Here is a 19,702-nt window from a genome sequence, read left to right as displayed (position 1 = left end):
CACATTTTTCCATTGACCAAGTAAATGAAACTCAGGACATGGACTGAAAATTCAAAGTAGACTGTTTCATTTTATTACATTTTTTCTTTCTCATTTCCACACATAGCGAAAACTGGTACCTTTTATCTTCGGTTGTTGTTTCAGGTGATGTTGTCGTTACTGCTGTAGTTGTAGTTGGTGGAAGGGTGGTTTTCAGGCTGCACACACACACACACACACACGTACATGTGAATTAAAATACTATGAAATACAAATTTTACATTCTACATAAAAAGTGCAGTTACGTTGTATTTGATCTAAATAAACTTTGACTCAAAGGCTTCCAAATGTTAAATGAAGACTGGTAGGAAAAGTTCCAATCAGACATGGGAGTACCTGTCACCAGGAGTTGTTGTTTCAATGGTTGTTGTTTCAGGAATAGTTGTTTCCTGTGTTGTTGAGGCGGTTGTTATGTTGAGAGTTGTTACTTCAGGACTTGTTATTTCAGTTGTTAATATTGTTTCAGAGGTTGTTGTTTTTGATGTTTCAGAAATAGTTGTTTCCTGTGTTGTTTCGAGGGTTGATGTTGTTTCACCGGTTGTTATTTTGAGAGTTGTTACTTCAGGACTTGTTATTTCAGTTGTTGATGTTGTTTCAGGGGTTGTTGTTTTTGATGTTTCAGGAATAGTTGTTTCCTGTGTTGTTTCTGTTGTTTCAAGGATGGATGTTGTTTCGGTGCTTGTTATTTTGAGAGTGGTTACTTTGGGACTTGTTATTTCAGTTGTTGATGTTGTTTCAGGGGTTGTTGTTTTTGATGTTTCAGGAATAGTTGTTTCCTGTGTTGTTTCGAGGGTTGATGTTGTTTCACCGGTTGTTATTTTGAGAGTTGTTACTTCAGGACTTGTTATTTCAGTTGTTGATGTTTCAGAGATTGTTGTTTTTGATGTTTCAGGACTAGTTGTTTCCTGTGTTGTTTCTGTTTTTCCAAGGATTAATGTTGTTTCGGTGCTTGTTATTTTGAGAGTTGTTACTTCAGGACTTGTTATTTTAATTGTTGATGTTGTTTCAGAGGTTGTTGTTTTTGATGTTTCAGGAATAGTTGTTTCCTGTGTTGTTTCTGTTGTTTCGAGGGTTGATGTTGTTTCGCCGGTTGTTATGTTGAGAGTTGTTACTTCAGGACTTGTTATTTCAGCTGTTGTTGTTTTTGATGTTTCAGGAGTAGTTGTTTCCTGTGTTGTTTCTGTTGTTTCGAGGGTTGATGTTGTTTCGGCTGTTGTTATTTTGAGAGTCACTTCAGGACTTGTTATTTCAGTAGTTTCAAGGATTGTTGTTTCAGAGGTTGTTGTTTTTGATGTTTCAGGAATAGTTTTTGGTGTTGTTTCAAGGATTGTTGTTTTTGCAGTTGTTGTTATAGTTGTGCCAAGGACTGTTGTTGTTTGAGCGGTTGTTGTTTCAGTTTCATGAGTTCCTGTTAAGGGGGTTGTTACTTTTTCAAATGTTGATGATGTTCCAGTAGTTGCTTTAGGAGGTGTTGTTTCAAGAGTTGTTGGTGGTGGCGCAGGGGTGGTGGTTTGGGATCTGCGCAAGAAAGAGGTAACTTGTAGTATCTTTACTGCAATTGCCATCTTAATAACATGAGGGCATTCTTTCGTCTTAGTCATGGCTTTGTTTTGTGTTTATAAATCCATCCTAACGTGATATTGGTCTGGTCACGGTCTTGATGGCCTTGGCTTCATGGTTGGTAATGGTGGAGGTATCGTACATAGTCTTGACCTTGGAAAGTTGTAGCTTATTCTGGTCTTAAATTTGTCTTGCTTGATTAGTATTATTAGGCTCTCTATAATGATTTTGGGTCATAGGGTTGTTAACATCCCTAGAGTTCTACATTTTAGTAATTGTATTTTTAGTAGTAGGATACCTGGATGAACATGGCCCCCTTTCTTCAGTTTTTGATAGCTGAGTCGCTGTTGGTGGGGGGGAACATGGCAGAGAATTTCCTTTGATGAGAGCAGTTATGTCTGAAAATATATTTATTTTTATTATCATAAAAAAAAAAAAAAACATGTTTAGTGTACATTTTCACTTCAGTTGTCTACCTTGGAAAGTGAAGGCAAAAACTGCACTCCCCCCCTTGAGGAAATCTGTCTGTTTGATGCTTTCCAAAGTCGCAAAATTTGCTCTGCCAATCTTTGGACCAACGAAGATCTCTTGACCATTCTCGTCTACAACTTTCTCTGCAAATTTTCGGGGATTGTCCCAGATGTTGACACCTAATCACAAAAAGCACTTTTTTTTTAAGTTAGTGTATTTTGGAAAGCAAGATGATATATTTAAACTCACCGTTAGTAATGTTCTGGTTGATATCACCGGTGATGCTTTTCTGCTTGGACATTTGGAGTTTAATGTTGGGATTTTGGTCTACCATTTGAAAAGTCACTTGTCTATTCAGGAGTGGCCACTGAAGTTTGTCATCATTTTTGCCTTCCACCAGTTGAATCAGCAATCCAAAATAGATTTTGTAGAGTGTGATTGCCACTCTAAAAGCATAACCATCTTCTGTGTACTGAGTTTTGCTATAAATGATACTGTTGTAATCACTAGACTCTAAAACACTCTCAAAATCGTCAACCTGGATGGCAACATGAGGACACGTCAACTCTGATAGGTTGATGTCGTCAATTGAGATGCCACCCGTAGAACTCCCTGCTCCTTTTCGAACTTCAAACTCCACCTGGAAGGACCTTGTTGCACTGATAGAAACATAGTGGTACTGCCAATGAGAAGTTTTATTACCTGTGGAAAAACAGGTTTTATTTTAAATGCATTGTTCAATTTTAACTTATGAGGCACAACTATGTGACAATCCACCTACATGGCCATTTCCAGCTCTAAGCTAAACACAATTTTATCTAACCAATTTTGAGGCGCTGTTTTTAAAATGTCCTATAGCTTATGTTTTTATTGAACATGGACTGAAATATAATCTTCAGCTGTTTACAGAAGCATTCTCAGCCCCTGGAAGGAGACCACAACAAGCCAATCTAATGCTAATCAACTACCTAACAATGCTGAAGATAAGACAGCCAATATGCAAAAGGGGCATAACGATCCATAATGATTTTGGTCTGAAATGACTCAAAGTCAACTAAACTCAAATTTTGTGTTTGCTCATTATTCCTGGTATCTATGTATGTTACGCCATTGTATAAGAAAGAATAGCATACCAGTGATCTGTTCAACCATTCGGCTCTGACCAGTAAAGTCGTTCTCATCTTGAAACTCTCTGATCCAGATGTTAAGTTGGTCAGACTCATGTCCACTGTGAAAGTAGTAAAACTGCAGACACTGGACATGACATGACCTATTGGGGGTCATCCTGTTGGTCTCGAGCCAGGCCGAATCACCTTCAAGACCAAAGGCTGTACTTGCATACATGAAGCTACTTGGAACCTTATCTGTAATTATTATGAAAGATGTTATGCACATATAGATGACAACAATTATTAATGCTTTTTTTAAAATTTATACCCTGCATTTTGGTGTTACTCATCAGATTGGTGTGGTCAGTGGCAGGACCTCCTGGAGCTGATGTTACATTCTCCCAGCCCTTACTACTTTGAGAACAGCGACTCATTTGGCATGTGGACCTATTAGAGAAGCTGCAGTGCATTTGGAAGGCCACGCTCGAGTCTATGCAGAAAAAGGGAGCATACAAATGTCATTTATACAATGTATATAAATTATATATTGTATTATGATAATGCAAAATTCTGAATATTTTCAAATTGTTTTTAATTTTATTAGTGAATATTCAGTTATATTTTAGTGTGTTTTGCATTACCTTTTATCTTTGAGAATTGAAGACACATGCCCTTTACCCACAAATCTATACTATTAATTTACAATAATATTCTTTATTACATTTATAAGCTTGTGAGTGATTATACTATATCATGTATGCAGGTGTGCAATAAAGTATTAAAATGATTTAATTAAACAGTCAACAATATACACACCTTTCTGTCCAGTCATGTGCACTTTGTAACTCTATTATTACTCACTGCATTTGTAGAGAAGATTGAGCTCCTTCACATCACTAGGACTCATTTCCAACCTCTGACCAATAACGTCCTGAAACGCTGGGTCTTTGGTTGTGATTGTAGAGCCGTTCCCATTGCTGAATGCATTAGGTCCGTAGTGCATCACCGACATATAGTCATAAGGAACTCCATGAGTGGTGCTGTACTTTTCGCTCTGCTTTTCAAAGTTATTTTCATAACCTGAAAGACACATTATGGTCAGTCTAGACACTTAACAATACGGTACCATACAATTTTTCTTACTTTTAATGATATTTTGGAATTCAATTGTGACATATTCATCTCGGTCATATCTGGACTGTTCATGGAAGAAGCCAAGAGCATGGAGAAACTCATGTTCAACAATGGCTTTGGAATCACAGTACGTTCCAATGGAAAGATCTTGTCCATTGGAAAAATACCGTCCAACATATGAAAAACACCTAGGGCAGACTTGCATATGAAGTTTTTTTTCTTATTTGTTTTACCTTGCATCATAACAAGATCAGTGAAATGCATACCCGCCCAGCTTTTGAACTGAGATGTAGTACTTCTCGTCGTTCCAGGATTTGAAGTCAATGCACGACTTTAGTCTGAATTGGTCCATGGCTTGCATAATTACACCTTTTGCATTCAACTCTGGCATTGACATGTTGGGAAAACAAAATAAGTATCTGCGGACTTTAACAAAAGGCGCGAGGTTTTGACTGAATGGCGTTGTTACCCAGACTGCTATCCAAAGAGTATGGCACTGGCAGGGACCACAGATAACTGGGGTTGTTCACTGAACTTCTGTGGAGGCCCTTTGGCTAAAAAGAGAAATCACAGGTTTAAAAATACTTCTCAATGAAACTGTTTTACCAAGTGAAGGCAAGGCAAGGCAAGGCAAGGCAAGGCAAGTTTATTTGTATAGCACAATTCGTACACAAGGTAATTCAAAGTGCTTTACAGAATAAGAAAGACATTAAAATCACACATCAAAACATAAATAATCACAAATAATCATCATAAAATTAGCATTAAAAGAGAAGAGTGCAGAATAAAAACCTTTCAGTCGTATGCACAGCTAAACAGAACCGTTTTGAGCCTGGATTTAAAAATTGTCAAAGTAGAGGCCTGTCTCACATCTTCAGGAAGAATGTTCCAGATTTTAGCTGCATAAAACTTAAACGCTGATTCCCCAGGTTTAGTCCTGACTCTGGGCACCAGCAGGAGGCCGGTCCCTGAAGTCCTCAGTGTGCGAGATGGTTCATATGGCACCAACATGTCGGAGATGTACTTTGGACCTAGGCCATGGAGAGTCTTATACACAAGCAGAGCTGCTTTAAAGTCTATTCTTTGAGCCACAGGAGCCAGTGCAGAGACCTGAGCACGGGACTTATGTGCTCGTACTTCCTGGTTCTAGTCAGGACCCGAGCAGCAACTTTCTGGATGTATTGCAGCTCTGTTAAGGCTCGTTTGGAGAGGCCAGTGAGCAGGCCGTTACAGTAGTCTAACCTACTGGAGACAAATGCATGGATAAGTCTCTCTAAGTCACACTGAACAAGTCACACTCACCACAATGATATCATCTTCCAAGTCTGAAAAAAAAAAAATTAGTTGTTAATTTAGACATTTATATGTAGTTAATTTAAACATTTAAAACAGCTTTATAGTTGAATACAAAAAGGAACTTAACCCTTGTTTATTTCGAGAATGTCCTTGTCACCGCCAATGTCTGGAAAATTAAAAGTGTTTGAATACGCATGAGAATATACAAGAATGCAATACGATGTAAAATGTACTTACCTATTATTTCTGGAATTGTCTCCTTTGTTTTCTGTATAAAAGAAAAAGTAATTAATATTGAGGATATAAACAGTAAATTAATATTACATTTTTGTCCACAAAATAAATACTGACTTGTTTTAGGGACACAGGGGTTCCATGTGTCAGATTGAACATAAGAAGTAGGAGACAGAAGTAGCGAATCATCTACAATAAGAAAACATACGCACATAATGCCATGATAATACATATCAGAAAGCGTCTTTTTTTCATTTACCTTTAATCTTAAGTGGCTGACCAAGGACTTTCTGTGCACAAAGCGTCTTTTAAGATAACAGGGGCAACCTCTGTTCTGTCTGCTTTAAATACTGTTAGAATACATTGTAAATGAGGTATCACCCACCAGATGTCATCATCATCTTTGTGTCTTCCATAATGCTTGTCTATCATTGCAGTTCTGGGTTGATGACATATGCACAATGTAAAGTATGTAAATGAATTCCATACTGCCCGTCCTATGTACAGTAGTGGAAAGAGTGCCAGTACTATTTTAGTAGTTATTATGTACTCAAATGCTATTAAACTAGTACAGTAAACTACTGTAATATCAGAACCTCTGCCAGACCAAAAGACGAAGCTAAAATCTGTCAACTGGACAAATTGTTGATTTGTCCAGTTGACAGATTTTAACTTCGTCTTTTGCTATGGATCAGACCTGGACGACTGAGGGTTTACACAGATAACCTCTGCCAGAGGCCTCGGAGCTTAAGAGTTCTGCGCAATATCTTTGCTGTTCCTAGTACTGCACTTTTCTGGACTGAGATGTCTGATGTTTTTCCTGTGATCTACTGTAGACACTCCTCCAGTTTGGGGGTCACTGCCCTGAGTGTGCAGATAACCCTAATTAATAATTTATGGTAAGTCACTATACTTATTCCAGTAAGTTGTTCACACAGAAAGGCTCGGGCGGTCCAGGAATCAAACCTGAAACCTTCTTTCTGTGAGTTAAGAGTGTTAGCCACTCAGCCACACTCCACATATTCTTTGAGCTTTGGCCAAGTAGATCAGTCAGATATCTTAAAAAGAAAATGTTTCTATGGTCAAAAATAATTCAGACAACCATGTATAAATTATTTGAGCCGTTTGAATCAGGTTTATGATTCAAAAATATGACTCTTGCAAGTCTTCAGTGAATTCCACTCATAGTTGTACAGCTACAGTCATTTACTGTAGATAAAGATGGATCATAAAAGTGACACTTTGGGCACTTTCAGTGCCCAATTTCAAATACTATTACTGGTCTTTTGTTTTACGTCCACTGTCTTCATGGTTCTGCCCAACGAGTGACACTGCATGGAAATGCATAGAAGAAAATCTAGTTCACCCTCATAGATTAAAAGACCTAATTTACTCTGCTATCCCACTTAAACGAGCAAAGACTCGTTTTGGCCCAATAATTACTAATTTATTAGCAGTCTGGAGATACGTGGAAAAAGAATCTAAAAGCATACAAAAATGGCATAAGAACAGTCCACTTTTCCACAACTATTCATTACTATCTGGGGCCAAACCATTTGTTTTTTCACAATGGGAAGAGAAAGGGATTCATGTGTTAGGAGACATGTTTGGTGATTCTGGGCTTTTCCCTTTTAGTGATCTACGTGCCGTCTTTAACCTGCCAGCATCTTCTTTTTTTGTGTACCTGCAGTTGAGATCCTCCATGAAAGCCTATGGGGTTCCATGGACTGAACCTCTTACCACACACAAATTACACCATATATTAAATAGAAAAAAGAGCTTTGTTACACAAATATATAATTTATTATTGATTGCAAATTATAAACCATTGAAAATTGAAAACGTGTGGAGTAAGGATTTGGATGCAGCAATGGAGAATGACAACTGGAAAAGAATATGGAATACAGTTACTTACTCATCAAAAAATCCAAACCATCAGGTACTACATTTCAACTTTTTACATAGAACTTATTTAACCCCTAAAAAGAGATACCTGATGAAGCTCACTTCTTCTCCATATTGTGATAAATGTTCAGAGAATGTGATTGGTACTTTTATCCACATGTTTTGGGATTGTAAAGACGTCAATATATTTTGGAAAACTGTACATTCCTATTTAGTTAAAATGTTAAACAAAGATTTTTGTTTTACCCCACTTATCCTTTTGATTAATGATTTTTCGATGTTATCAAATTGGTCCTTTTTTCACAAAAAGATGGGTTGTGTTTTTGCTGTTATTATGTAAACAATAAAAAATTTGATCACAAAAAAATAAAAGTGACACTGGAACTGATGGATAAACCAACAGAACAGTGCCTCAATGTGTATACATCAATACTGTAATAACTGTAATGAAAACTATCATTTATCTCAGAATCTATAGAGTATCTATCATTAGTCATTTTCAACATATGGCCTACTAAAACATAACAAATCTACTGGAAACCTCTGTGACTGTGTCTGAACAGTGATGACAGTGTAGACAATAGTAGCTGACAGTCGGGTGTTTGAAATTCTATTGTTATAGCATGGTAGTCTGTACCATGGTGTCAATAATGTGCAGTTTCACAGGTTATGTGACTTGTTTCTCATGACTGCTGTGCTAATCTTTCAGCTAATCAGGGTTTTCATCTTTACAGTTCTAAGATGTCTTACACCACTAATCCAGACAGGTTTCGGCTGCTGCCTCCTCTATCACGTGTTACCAGACGTACATCAGTGTCAATGTCAAATTAAAAAGGGGACTATATATATATATATATATATATATATATATATATATATATATATATATATATATATATATATATATATATATATATATATATATATATATATATATATATATATAAACATATATATATATATATATATATATATATATAAACATATATATATATATATATATATATATATATATATATATATATATATATATATATATATATATATATGTATGTATGTATGTATGTATGTATGTATGTATGTATATATATATATATATATACATATATATGTATGTATGTATGTATGTATATATATATATATATATATATATATATATATATATATATATATATATATAGTCCCCTTTTTCCATTTCATTATTTTATATGCATGAGCAAATTTGACCATAACACCTTGCAAATGCCCAATTTTGTCAGATTTCGAAAATTAAGCAGGGTTACTTGGGTGGGAAAATGCTAGAAATGCCAAGTGGGGTGGCCGTGGCAACAATATACTGTTGTTGTGACCTTGGGCAAGGCACTTCACCCACCTTGCCTCCACTGTTAAGTACACTGGGGGGAATGAGAGTGTGTTCGTCCATTGTCCCACTATCACTCTCACAGAGATTAATAAATGGTTACAAAAAAAAAAGTACATGTACAATATATCTAGGGTATTTACAAGACATAGGGTAAGAAAATGCAGTGTAAAGACGAAAATGATAGCTTAGACATGACAGAGTTTATCTGTGACGTGATTGTGTACACTTGTATGGAGTAAGTTATGAAGGTAGTTCTGTATCTTTCACTGTGAGAGCAGAGCTATAGGACCCTGTTGAAAAATGACCTCTGTCAATGTGGTCTGGGGTAGTAGGTGAGCAGGAATGTCCATGATGGAGAGCAGTTTGTCCTCCTGTCCTTCACTGGCAGATGTCACAGCTCACAGTCGATGACATAACCAGCTTTAAGGAACAGTTTGAGGATACATCCAGTGTCTCTTTTGTTGATGCTGCTCCCCCTGTAGACCACCATGAAGTACAGGCTGCTGATGACCACAGACTGGAAGAATATCAGCAATTTTCTGCAAACTTTGAAAGCTTGAACTTTCTCAAGTGTCTACCTATGTGCTTCTTGTTACTATAGTCCCTTCAGTCCTGCCTAAACTCCTCTTATTATAAAATCATTGTCTGATCAGGGCTTTGGCAGTGTATACTATTGTACTGAAATATCTCAGTTATTAATGGAAAGCTTGGAAAGTTTTCTATGGAGGCAACAAAGTGCCATCTGGGCGAGCCATCTCCCCATTGAATCAACTCTTCATTCAAATATTGTTTTGCATGTAGGTTGTTTCACTGTCGGTTTTACGTAAAGGATCACTCAGCAGTCACACACTCAGAAATGTGACATTCTTGTAGCATTACAAAAGCTATAACATCTAAAAGTGTAGACGCCACAAGCGTGAGCGTTGTCCTGTCTGTATGTAAAATGTGGACATTCAAGCTTAAGCCCATGTTGAAATCTCACAGAATATTTAGTTTGGGAAACATTGCTCAAGTGCTTGTAAACACATACTCGCCATGGGTGGGTCCTGCAACACTCACAGCACAATCTTCATATTAGGTCTCAGCTGCACCATCCAAACACATGTGCAGGAAGCGAGGGAGGTGAATGACATGGTATTGTCTCTGATCAAAGTCCAGGTTTTACTTCGCCTGACGCCCAACGTTGTGATATTCCTGTATCCACAAACCCTACATGAAAAAGGTGAAGAGTGAATTTGATTATAATGTACTATTTACATTATGTAAAAATTCAAAGAAGTGACATAAGGATTCAGACCCTATAACTTAATCTACATTTACTGTAGATTCCAGATTAAATCTTTTTTTCAAGTTCACCCATGATGCATTTTTGCACCAAGGATTAATAAACCCTCTGTGTTGCAGTGCTGTTTGTTTTCCCATCTGCACATCAGTGTCACCTCCGCTCAGCTCTCTCACTAAGGCCACCCTTCTCCATTTGGATCAGTCTGGTGTGTAGGCAGATCCTGCCTGTTCAAAAGCTTTGTCTTTTCACCTAACAGCAGTGTATGTTGCTTAGCATGTTTAACATGTTTAACATGCTTGCAGTGAAGGCTACAGGAAGAAGCCAAAGCATGTTAGGCAGGTTTATTCCAAATAATAAGGCATTTAGTGTAATTTTTGGGAACACAAATACGATTCAATATCCCAATAGGAAAAGCTACACCTGAGACACATTAGCTTTAGCTTTACTTACACCACTGTATGTATAGTGCTCTGTGCTCTGAACAGGAGATGGAATTACTTATGCATATACTGACATGCTGTACGCCCCTGTAATCACAAGAAATTTGAAAAAAAAATATATATATATATATATATATTCCTAAATGCTAAGCATTCTGCTTATTTGTAGCTCATTACCAAACTGTAAATATCCAGTATATACTCACATACAGTATACTGAATATTTAAGCATCTGGGAGTTACACTGGATCAATAGCTGTTGTTCAAACAACATGTTAAAAGGACAGTGAAATCAAATATAATTTATCAAATTGTCATCATATAAGAAATAATCTAATAACAAACTCTACAATTAAGTATTTAAATTCAATTATTTCATCAAAATTATTGCATAAGAAGTTGGAGTCTGACAAACAAAACTACTCTTAAATTAGCTGAAACTATTTATAAAAAAAAACAAAAAAAAAACCCAAACACACACATTCAAGGTGTTAGACAAAAAGCCCACTAATTATCATTACTGTAGAATACTTGACAAATACACATTTCTTAATTGGGACAACACAATCAAATATGCAGATTTATTTTTGGTATACAAAGTTTTTAACAATCTGGCCTCTAAAGGAGTTTGTAAAAAGAAATTCAAAGTGAACACGAGCAGGTTCTTGTGGGGACTGCTTTGTGCCGTTTAGGAAAAGTGCTTTTGGACAACTCTCTTTTGCCTCTGGAGCAGGTCAGACTTTGAACTGCCTGCTCATGTATGAGACCTCAACACTGACAGCACTGAACGCATTAAAACAGTGGCTGTGCAAGGGTCAAATATGTCTCCAGGTAGAACTAAATGACATTTTTATATTGAGGGATTTTTGGTTTAACTTTTAACTTCTAATTTCATATGAACTGTTCTATAATTGTGTGTTTAGTGAGTGTGTTATATGTATAGTGAGTGTTCTGTATAGTGTGTTGCATGTAAAGTGAGTATGCTGTGTATAGTACATACAATAAAAAATAAGAAGAGCAGAAAATCAAACCATGATGATGTTTGAACAGCAGGGAGCCTCCTGTTAGTGCCCAGAGTCATGACTAAACATGAGGAATCAGTGTTTCAGTTTTATGCAGTTAAAACTTGGAACAGTCTTCCTGAAGATGTGAGACAGGCCTTTACTTTGACAATGTTTAAATCCAAACTCAAAACAGTTCTGTTTAGCTGTGCATATGACTGGAAGGTTTTTATTTTGCACTCTTCTCTTTTAATGTTAATTTAATGATGAGTATTTTGGTTTGTTGTATTGTGATTTTAATGTCTTTCTTATTCTGTAAAGCACTTTGAATTACTTTGTGTACGAATTGTGCGATAGAAATAAACTTGCCTTGCCAGAGTGTAGACATGGGAGAATGCATATCAGAAGTCAAGGCTGTCTATTCCTTGTGTTTCACAAATTGACCTCTGGATGTCAGTGTAACTTTGAAATTGTGCTAGAAATCCCCCATCAAAGTGAGATTGATTTGTCTGTTTTATGTCGTACCAGTAGAGTGCAGTCTTTGTTTGTTGTTCATAAATGCTCAACTTCAGAAGCCAAATTGCATATTACATACTTGCAGAAGGAGGCACTGCTTTTAAGTATACAAACAAACAAAGTAGTTTAAAACGCAATCTCTGTCTCCTAAATTGCTCTAAATTACACAAATGATACAACTTCACTTAAAACCTACTAAGTTGACATTTAGCTGGCCTTGTTGAATTTGCCATTTCAAAAGTGAGAATAAAACTGTTTCCCAAAAGGCTACATCTACAATTTTAGTTTCGTAACGGGGACTTGTAGGAGCTTTGAACTATGTTAGGCAAGGCAAGTTTATTTGTATAGCACAATTCATACACAAAGTAAGTCAAAGTGCTTTACAGAATAAGAAAGACATTAAAATCACACAAATCAAAACAAGTCATATGCACAGCTAAACAGAACTGTTTTGAACCTGGATTTAAACATTGTCAAAGTAGAGGCCTGTCTCACATCTTCAGGAAGACTGTTCCAAGTTTTAACTGCATAAAACTGAAACTCTGATTCCCCATGTTTAGTCCTGACTCTGGGCAACAACAGGAGGCCGGTCCCTGAAGTCCTCAAAGTGTGTCATGGTTCATATGGCACTAACATATCGGAGATGTACTTCGGTGCTAGGCCATGGAGACATGGCCTAGCACCGAAGTACATCTCCGACTTGTTCACAAGCAGATCTGCGTTAGCTTACCCAGTTTTTCAGTTGATTTACACAAGTTTGTGTATTTCTGTATTCTTCTGCATTTGTGGCTTGAGTGCTTTGAAAATATCCATTTTCACCAACCTCCTATCCTATCCCCACTGTACTTGCATGCGATTATTTAATGAAATTCAGTATACACGTAGGGTTAAAAATGTCATGTAGCCAGTAGTAAAAACACAAAAATGAAAATCTGCTGCTTGGTACGGTGACATTTCACTATTATGATTGGCCAATCAGTTCTGCAGTTCTGATTTTGAACAGAAAAAATGAATCAAATGAACTGTTTCTACCATTAAAGGAGCTGTACCTGATTTTTACTCTCATAAAAACATGAAAAACAGAACTAGTTCATATTAATCTGTTTACAGTGGTCCAAAGTTATTCCTCACTTTGCTTATGCATTCCGAGCAACCCAGTTATTCACTGTAATGAGTTTCTAAGCGTTTTCACGACTTTCAGAGAACATTTTGCTCAAATAAATGAAAATATATATATATATATATATATATATATATATATATATATATATATATATATATATATATATATATATATATATATATATATATATATATATATATATATTTTTTTTTTTCATTTATTTGAGCAAAATGTTCTCTGAAAGTCGTGAAAACGCTTAGAAACTCATTACGGTGAATAACTGGGTTGCTCGGAATGCATAAGCAAAGTGAGGAATAACTTTGGACCACTGTAAACAGATTAATATGAACTAGTTCTGTTTTTCATGTTTTTATGAGAGTAAAAATCAGGTACAGCTCCTTTAATGGTAGAAACAGTTCATTTGATTCATTTTTTCTGTTCAAAATCAGAACTGGAGAACTGATTGGCCAATCATAATAGTGAAATGTCACCGTACCAAGCAGCAGATTTTCATTTTTGTGTTTTTACTACTGGCTACATGACATTTTTAACCCTACGTGTATACTGAATTTCATTAAATAATCGCATGCAAGTACAGTGGGGATAGGATAGGAGGTTGGTGAAAATGGATATTTTCAAAGCACTCAAGCCACAAATGCAGAAGAATACAGAAATACACAAACTTGTGTAAATCAACTGAAAAACTGGGTAAGCTAACGCAGATCTGCTTGTGAACAAGTCGGAGATGTACTTCGGTGCTAGGCCATGGAGACATGGCCTAGCACCGAAGTACATCTCCGATATGTTAGTGCCATATGAACCATGACACACTTTGAGGACTTCAGGGACCGGCCTCCTGTTGTTGCCCAGAGTCAGGACAAAACATGGGGAATCAGAGTTTCAGTTTTATGCAGTTAAAACTTGGAACAGTCTTCCTGAAGATGTGAGACAGGCCTCTACTTTGACAATGTTTAAATCCAGGTTCAAAACAGTTCTGTTTAGCTGTGCATATGACTTGTTTTGATTTGTGTGATTTTAATGTCTTTCTTATTCTGTAAAGCACTTTGACTTACTTTGTGTATGAATTGTGCTATACAAATAAACTTGCCTTGCCTAACATAGTTCAAAGCTCCTACAAGTCCCCGTTACGAAACTAAAATTGTAGATGTAGCCTTTTGGGAAACAGTTTTATTCTCACTTTTGAAATGGCAAATTCAACAAGGCCAGCTAAATGTCAACTTAGTAGGTTTTAAGTGAAGTTGTATCATTTGTGTAATTTAGAGCAATTTAGGAGACAGAGATTGCGTTTTAAACTACTTTGTTTGTTTGTATACTTAAAAGCAGTGCCTCCTTCTGCAAGTATGTAATATGCAATTTGGCTTCTGAAGTTGAGCATTTATGAACAACAAACAAAGACTGCACTCTACTGGTACGACATAAAACAGACAAATCAATCTCACTTTGATGGGGGATTTCTAGCACAATTTCAAAGTTACACTGACATCCAGAGGTCAATTTGTGAAACACAAGGAATAGACAGCCTTGACTTCTGATATGCATTCTCCCATGTCTACACTCTGGCAAGGCAAGTTTATTTCTATCGCACAATTCGTACACAAAGTAATTCAAAGTGCTTTACAGAATAAGAAAGACATTAAAATCACAATACAACAAACCAAAATACTCATCATTAAATTAACATTAAAAGAGAAGAGTGCACAGCTAAACAGAACTGTTTTGAGTTTGGATTTAAACATTGTCAAAGTAAAGGCCTGTCTCACATCTTCAGGAAGACTGTTCCAAGTTTTAACTGCATAAAACTGAAACACTGATTCCTCATGTTTAGTCATGACTCTGGGCACTAACAGGAGGCTCCCTGCTGTTCAAACATCATCATGGTTTGATTTTCTGCTCTTCTTATTTTTTATTGTATGTACTATACACAGCATACTCACTTTACATGCAACACACTATACAGAACACTCACTATACATACAACACACTCACTAAACACACAATTATAGAACAGTTCATATGAAATTAGAAGTTAAAAGTTAAACCAAAAATCCCTCAATATAAAAATGTCATTTAGTTCTACCTGGAGACATATTTGACCCTTGCACAGCCACTGTTTTAATGCGTTCAGTGCTGTCAGTGTTGAGGTCTCGTACATGAGCAGGCAGTTCAAAGTCTGACCTGCTCCAGAGGCAAAAGAGAGTTGTCCAAAAGCACTTTTCCTAAACGGCACAAAGCAGTCCCCACAAGAACCTGCTCGTGTTCACTTTGAATTTCTTTTTACAAACTCCTTTAGAGGCCAGATTGTTAAAAACTTTGTATACCAAAAATAAATCTGCATATTTGATTGTGTTGTCCCAATTAAGAAATGTGTATTTGTCAAGTATTCTACAGTAATGATAATTAGTGGGCTTTTTGTCTAACACCTTGAATGTGTGTGTTTGGGTTTTTTTTGTTTTTTTTAATAAATAGTTTCAGCTAATTTAAGAGTAGTTTTGTTTGTCAGACTCCAACTTCTTATGCAATAATTTTGATTAAATAATAGAATTTAAATACTTAATTGTAGAGTTTCTTATTAGATTATTTCTTATATGATGACAATTTGATAAATTATATTTGATTTCACTGTCCTTTTAACATGTTGTTTGAACAACAGCTATTGATCCAGTGTAACTCCCAGATGCTTAAATATTCAGCATACTGTATGTGAGTATATACTGGATATTTACAGTTTGGTAATGAGCTACAAATAAGCAGAATGCTTAGCATTTAGGAATATATATATTTTTTGTTTTTTCAAATTTCTTGTGATTACAGGGGCGTACAGCATGTCAGTATATGCATAAGTAATACCATCTCCTGTTTAGAGCACAGAGCACTATACATACAGTGGTGTAAGTAAAGCTAAAGCTAATGTGTCTCAGGTGTAGCTTTTCCTATTGGGATATTGAATCGTATTTGTATTCCAAAAAATTACACTAAATGCCTTGTTATTTGGAATAAACCTGCCTAACATGCTTTGGCTTCTTCCTGTAGCCTTCACTGCAAGCATGTTAAACATGTTAAACATGCTAAGCAACATACACTGCTGTTAGGTGAAAAGACAAAGCTTTTGAACAGGCAGGATCTGCCTACACACCAGACTGATCCAAATGGAGAAGGGTGGCCTTAGTGAGAGAGCTGAGCGGAGGTGACACTGATGTGCAGATGGGAAAACAAACAGCACTGCAACACAGAGGGTTTATTAATCCTTGGTGCAAAAATGCATCATGGGTGAACTTGAAAAAAAGATTTAATCTGGAATCTACAGTAAATGTAGATTAAGTTATAGGGTCTGAATCCTTATGTCACTTCTTTGAATTTTTACATAATGTAAATAGTACATTATAATCAAATTCACTCTTCACCTTTTTCATGTAGGGTTTGTGGATAGAGGAATATCACAACGTTGGGCGTCAGGCGAAGTAAAACCTGGACTTTGATCAGAGACAATACCATGTCATTCACCTCCCTCGCTTCCTGCACATGTGTTTGGATGGTGCAGCTGAGACCTAATATGAAGATTGTGCTGTGAGTGTTGCGGGACCGACCCATGGCGAGTATGTGTTTACAAGCACTTGAGCAATGTTTCCCAAACTAAATATTCTGTGAGATTTCAACATGGGCTTAAGCTTGAATATCCACATTTTACATACAGGCAGGACAACGCTCACGCTTGTGGCGTCTACACTTTTAGATGTTATAGCTTTTGTAATGCTACAAGAATGTCACATTTCTGAGTGTGTGACTGCTGAGTGATCCTTTACGTAAAACCGACAGTGAAACAACCTACATGCAAAACAATATTTGAATGAAGAGTTGATTCAAAGGGGAGATGGCTCGCCCAGATGGCACTTTGTTGCCTCCATAGAAAACTTTCCAAGCTTTCCATTAATAACTGAGATATTTCAGTACAATAGTATACACTGCCAAAGCCCTGATCAGACAATGATTTTATAATAAGAGGAGTTTAGGCAGGACTGAAGGGACTATAGTAACAAGAAGCACATAGGTAGACACTTGAGAAAGTTCAAGCTTTCAAAGTTTGCAGAAAATTGCTGATATTCTTCCAGTCTGTGGTCATCAACAGCCTGTACTTCATGGTGGTCTACAGGGGGAGCAGCATCAACAAAAGAGACACTGGATGTATCCTCAAACTGTTCCTCAAAGCTGGTTATGTCATCGACTGTGAGCTGTGACATCTGCCAGTGAAGGACAGGAGGACAAACTGCTCTCCATCATGGACATTCCTGCTCACCTACTACCCCAGATCACATTGACAGAGGTCATTTTTCAACAGGCTCCTATAGCTCTGCTCTCACAGTGAAAGATACAGAACTACCTTCATAACTTACTCCATACAAGTGTACTACGACTCACACTCATGTCACAGATAAACTCTGTCATGTCTAAGCTATCATTTTCGTCTTTACACTGCATTTTCTTACCCTGTGTCTTGTAAATACCCTAGATATATTGTACATGTACTTTTTTTTTTGTAACCATTTATTAATCTCTGTGAGAGTGATAGTGGGACAATGGATGAACACACTCTCATTCCCCCCAGTGTACTTAACAGTGGAGGCAAGGTGGGTGAAGTGCCTTGCCCAAGGTCACAACAACAGTATATTGTTGCCACGGCATATATATATATACATATACACACACACACACACACACACACATAAATGTACTTTAGAAATTAATTTGACATTGACACTGATGTACGTCTGGTAACACGTGATAGAGGAGGCAGCAGCCGAAACCTGTCTGGATTAGTGGTGTAAGACATCTTAGAACTGTAAAGATGAAAACCCTGATTAGCTGAAAGATTAGCACAGCAGTCATGAGAAACAAGTCACATAACCTGTAAAACTGCACATTATTGACACCATGGTACAGACTACCATGCTATAACAATAGAATTTCAAACACCCGACTGTCAGCTACTATTGTCTACACTGTCATCACTGTTCAGACACAGTCGCAGAGGTTTCCAGTAGATTTGTTATGTTTTAGTAGGCCATATGTTGAAAATGACTAATGATAGATACTCTATAGATTCTGAGATAAATGATAGTTTTCATTACAGTTATTACAGTATTGATGTATACACATTGAGGCACTGTTCTGTTGGTTTATCCATCAGTTCCAGTGTCACTTTTATGATCCATCTTTATCTACAGTAAATGACTGTAGCTGTACAAGTGGAATTCACTGAAGACTTGCAAGAGTCATATTTTTGAATCATAAACCTGATTCAAATGGCTCAAATAATTTATACATGGTTGTCTGAATTATTTTTGACCATAGAAACATTTTCTTTTTAAGATATCTGACTGATCTACTTGGCCAAAGCTCAAAGAATATGTGGAGTGTGGCTGAGTGGCAAACACTCTTGGCTCACAGAAAGAAGGTTTCAGGTTTGAGTCCTGGACCGCCCGAGCCTTTCTGTGTGAACAACTTATTTCAGTGTTAAACATGTTTCATCGATCAGGTTTTGTATAAAATTGTCACAATTAGCATTTTGGTTATCACTATATCACTACTGGAATAAGTATAGTGACTTACCGTAAATTATTAGTTAGGGTTATCTGCACACTCAGGGCAGTGACCCCCAAACTGGAGGAGTGTCTACAGTAGATCACAGGAAAAACATCAGACATCTCAGTCCAGAAAAGTGCAGTACTAGGAACAGCAAAGATACTGCGCAGAACTCTTAAGCTCCGAGGCCTCTGGCAGAGGTTATCTGTGTAAACCCTCAGTCGTCCAGGTCTGATCCATAGCAAAAGACGAAGTTAAAATCTGTCAACTGGACAAATCAACAATTTGTCCAGTTGACAGATTTTAGCTTCGTCTTTTGGTCTGGCAGAGGTTCTGATATTACAGTAGTTTACTGTACTAGTTTAATAGCATTTGAGTACATAATAACTACTAAAATAGTACTGGCACTCTTTCCACTACTGTACATAGGACGGGCAGTATGGAATTAATTTACATACTTTACATTGTGCATATGTCATCAACCCAGAACTGCAATGATAGACAAGCGTTATGGAAGACACAAAGATGATGATGACATCTGGTGGGTGATACCTCATTTACATTGTATTCTAACAGTATTTAAAGCAGACAGAACAGAGGTTGCCTCTGTTATCTTAAAAGACGCTTT

General features: G+C 36.7%; 1 protein-coding gene and 1 pseudogene across 1 annotated transcript; one reads left to right on the top strand and one right to left on the bottom strand.

Annotated features, from left to right (window-relative positions):
- Positions 1–140: 140 nt before the first annotated feature.
- LOC117384170 (meprin A subunit beta-like) lies at positions 141–17,085 on the bottom strand. The gene is made up of 14 exons (XM_055228073.1): positions 16,987–17,085; positions 9,514–9,628; positions 5,616–5,638; positions 4,783–4,867; positions 4,580–4,697; positions 4,323–4,501; positions 4,041–4,259; positions 3,508–3,669; positions 3,204–3,434; positions 2,320–2,772; positions 2,076–2,249; positions 1,898–1,997; positions 1,467–1,557; positions 141–197 (listed from the first exon to the last, which is right to left on the bottom strand). The coding sequence occupies exons 1-14, from the start codon at positions 17,083–17,085 to the stop codon at positions 141–143; spliced, it is 2,106 nt and encodes a 701-aa protein (XP_055084048.1).
- Positions 17,086–17,630: 545 nt separating this feature from the next.
- Positions 17,631–19,702, top strand: part of LOC117384168 (kelch-like protein 10) — an 11,797-nt pseudogene continuing 9,725 nt past the window's right edge.

The sequence above is a fragment of the Periophthalmus magnuspinnatus genome, chromosome 16 (genome assembly GCF_009829125.3).
Source record: "Periophthalmus magnuspinnatus isolate fPerMag1 chromosome 16, fPerMag1.2.pri, whole genome shotgun sequence".
NCBI lineage: Eukaryota > Metazoa > Chordata > Actinopteri > Gobiiformes > Gobiidae > Periophthalmus > Periophthalmus magnuspinnatus.
This window is presented reverse-complemented; position numbering and strand designations above follow the sequence as displayed.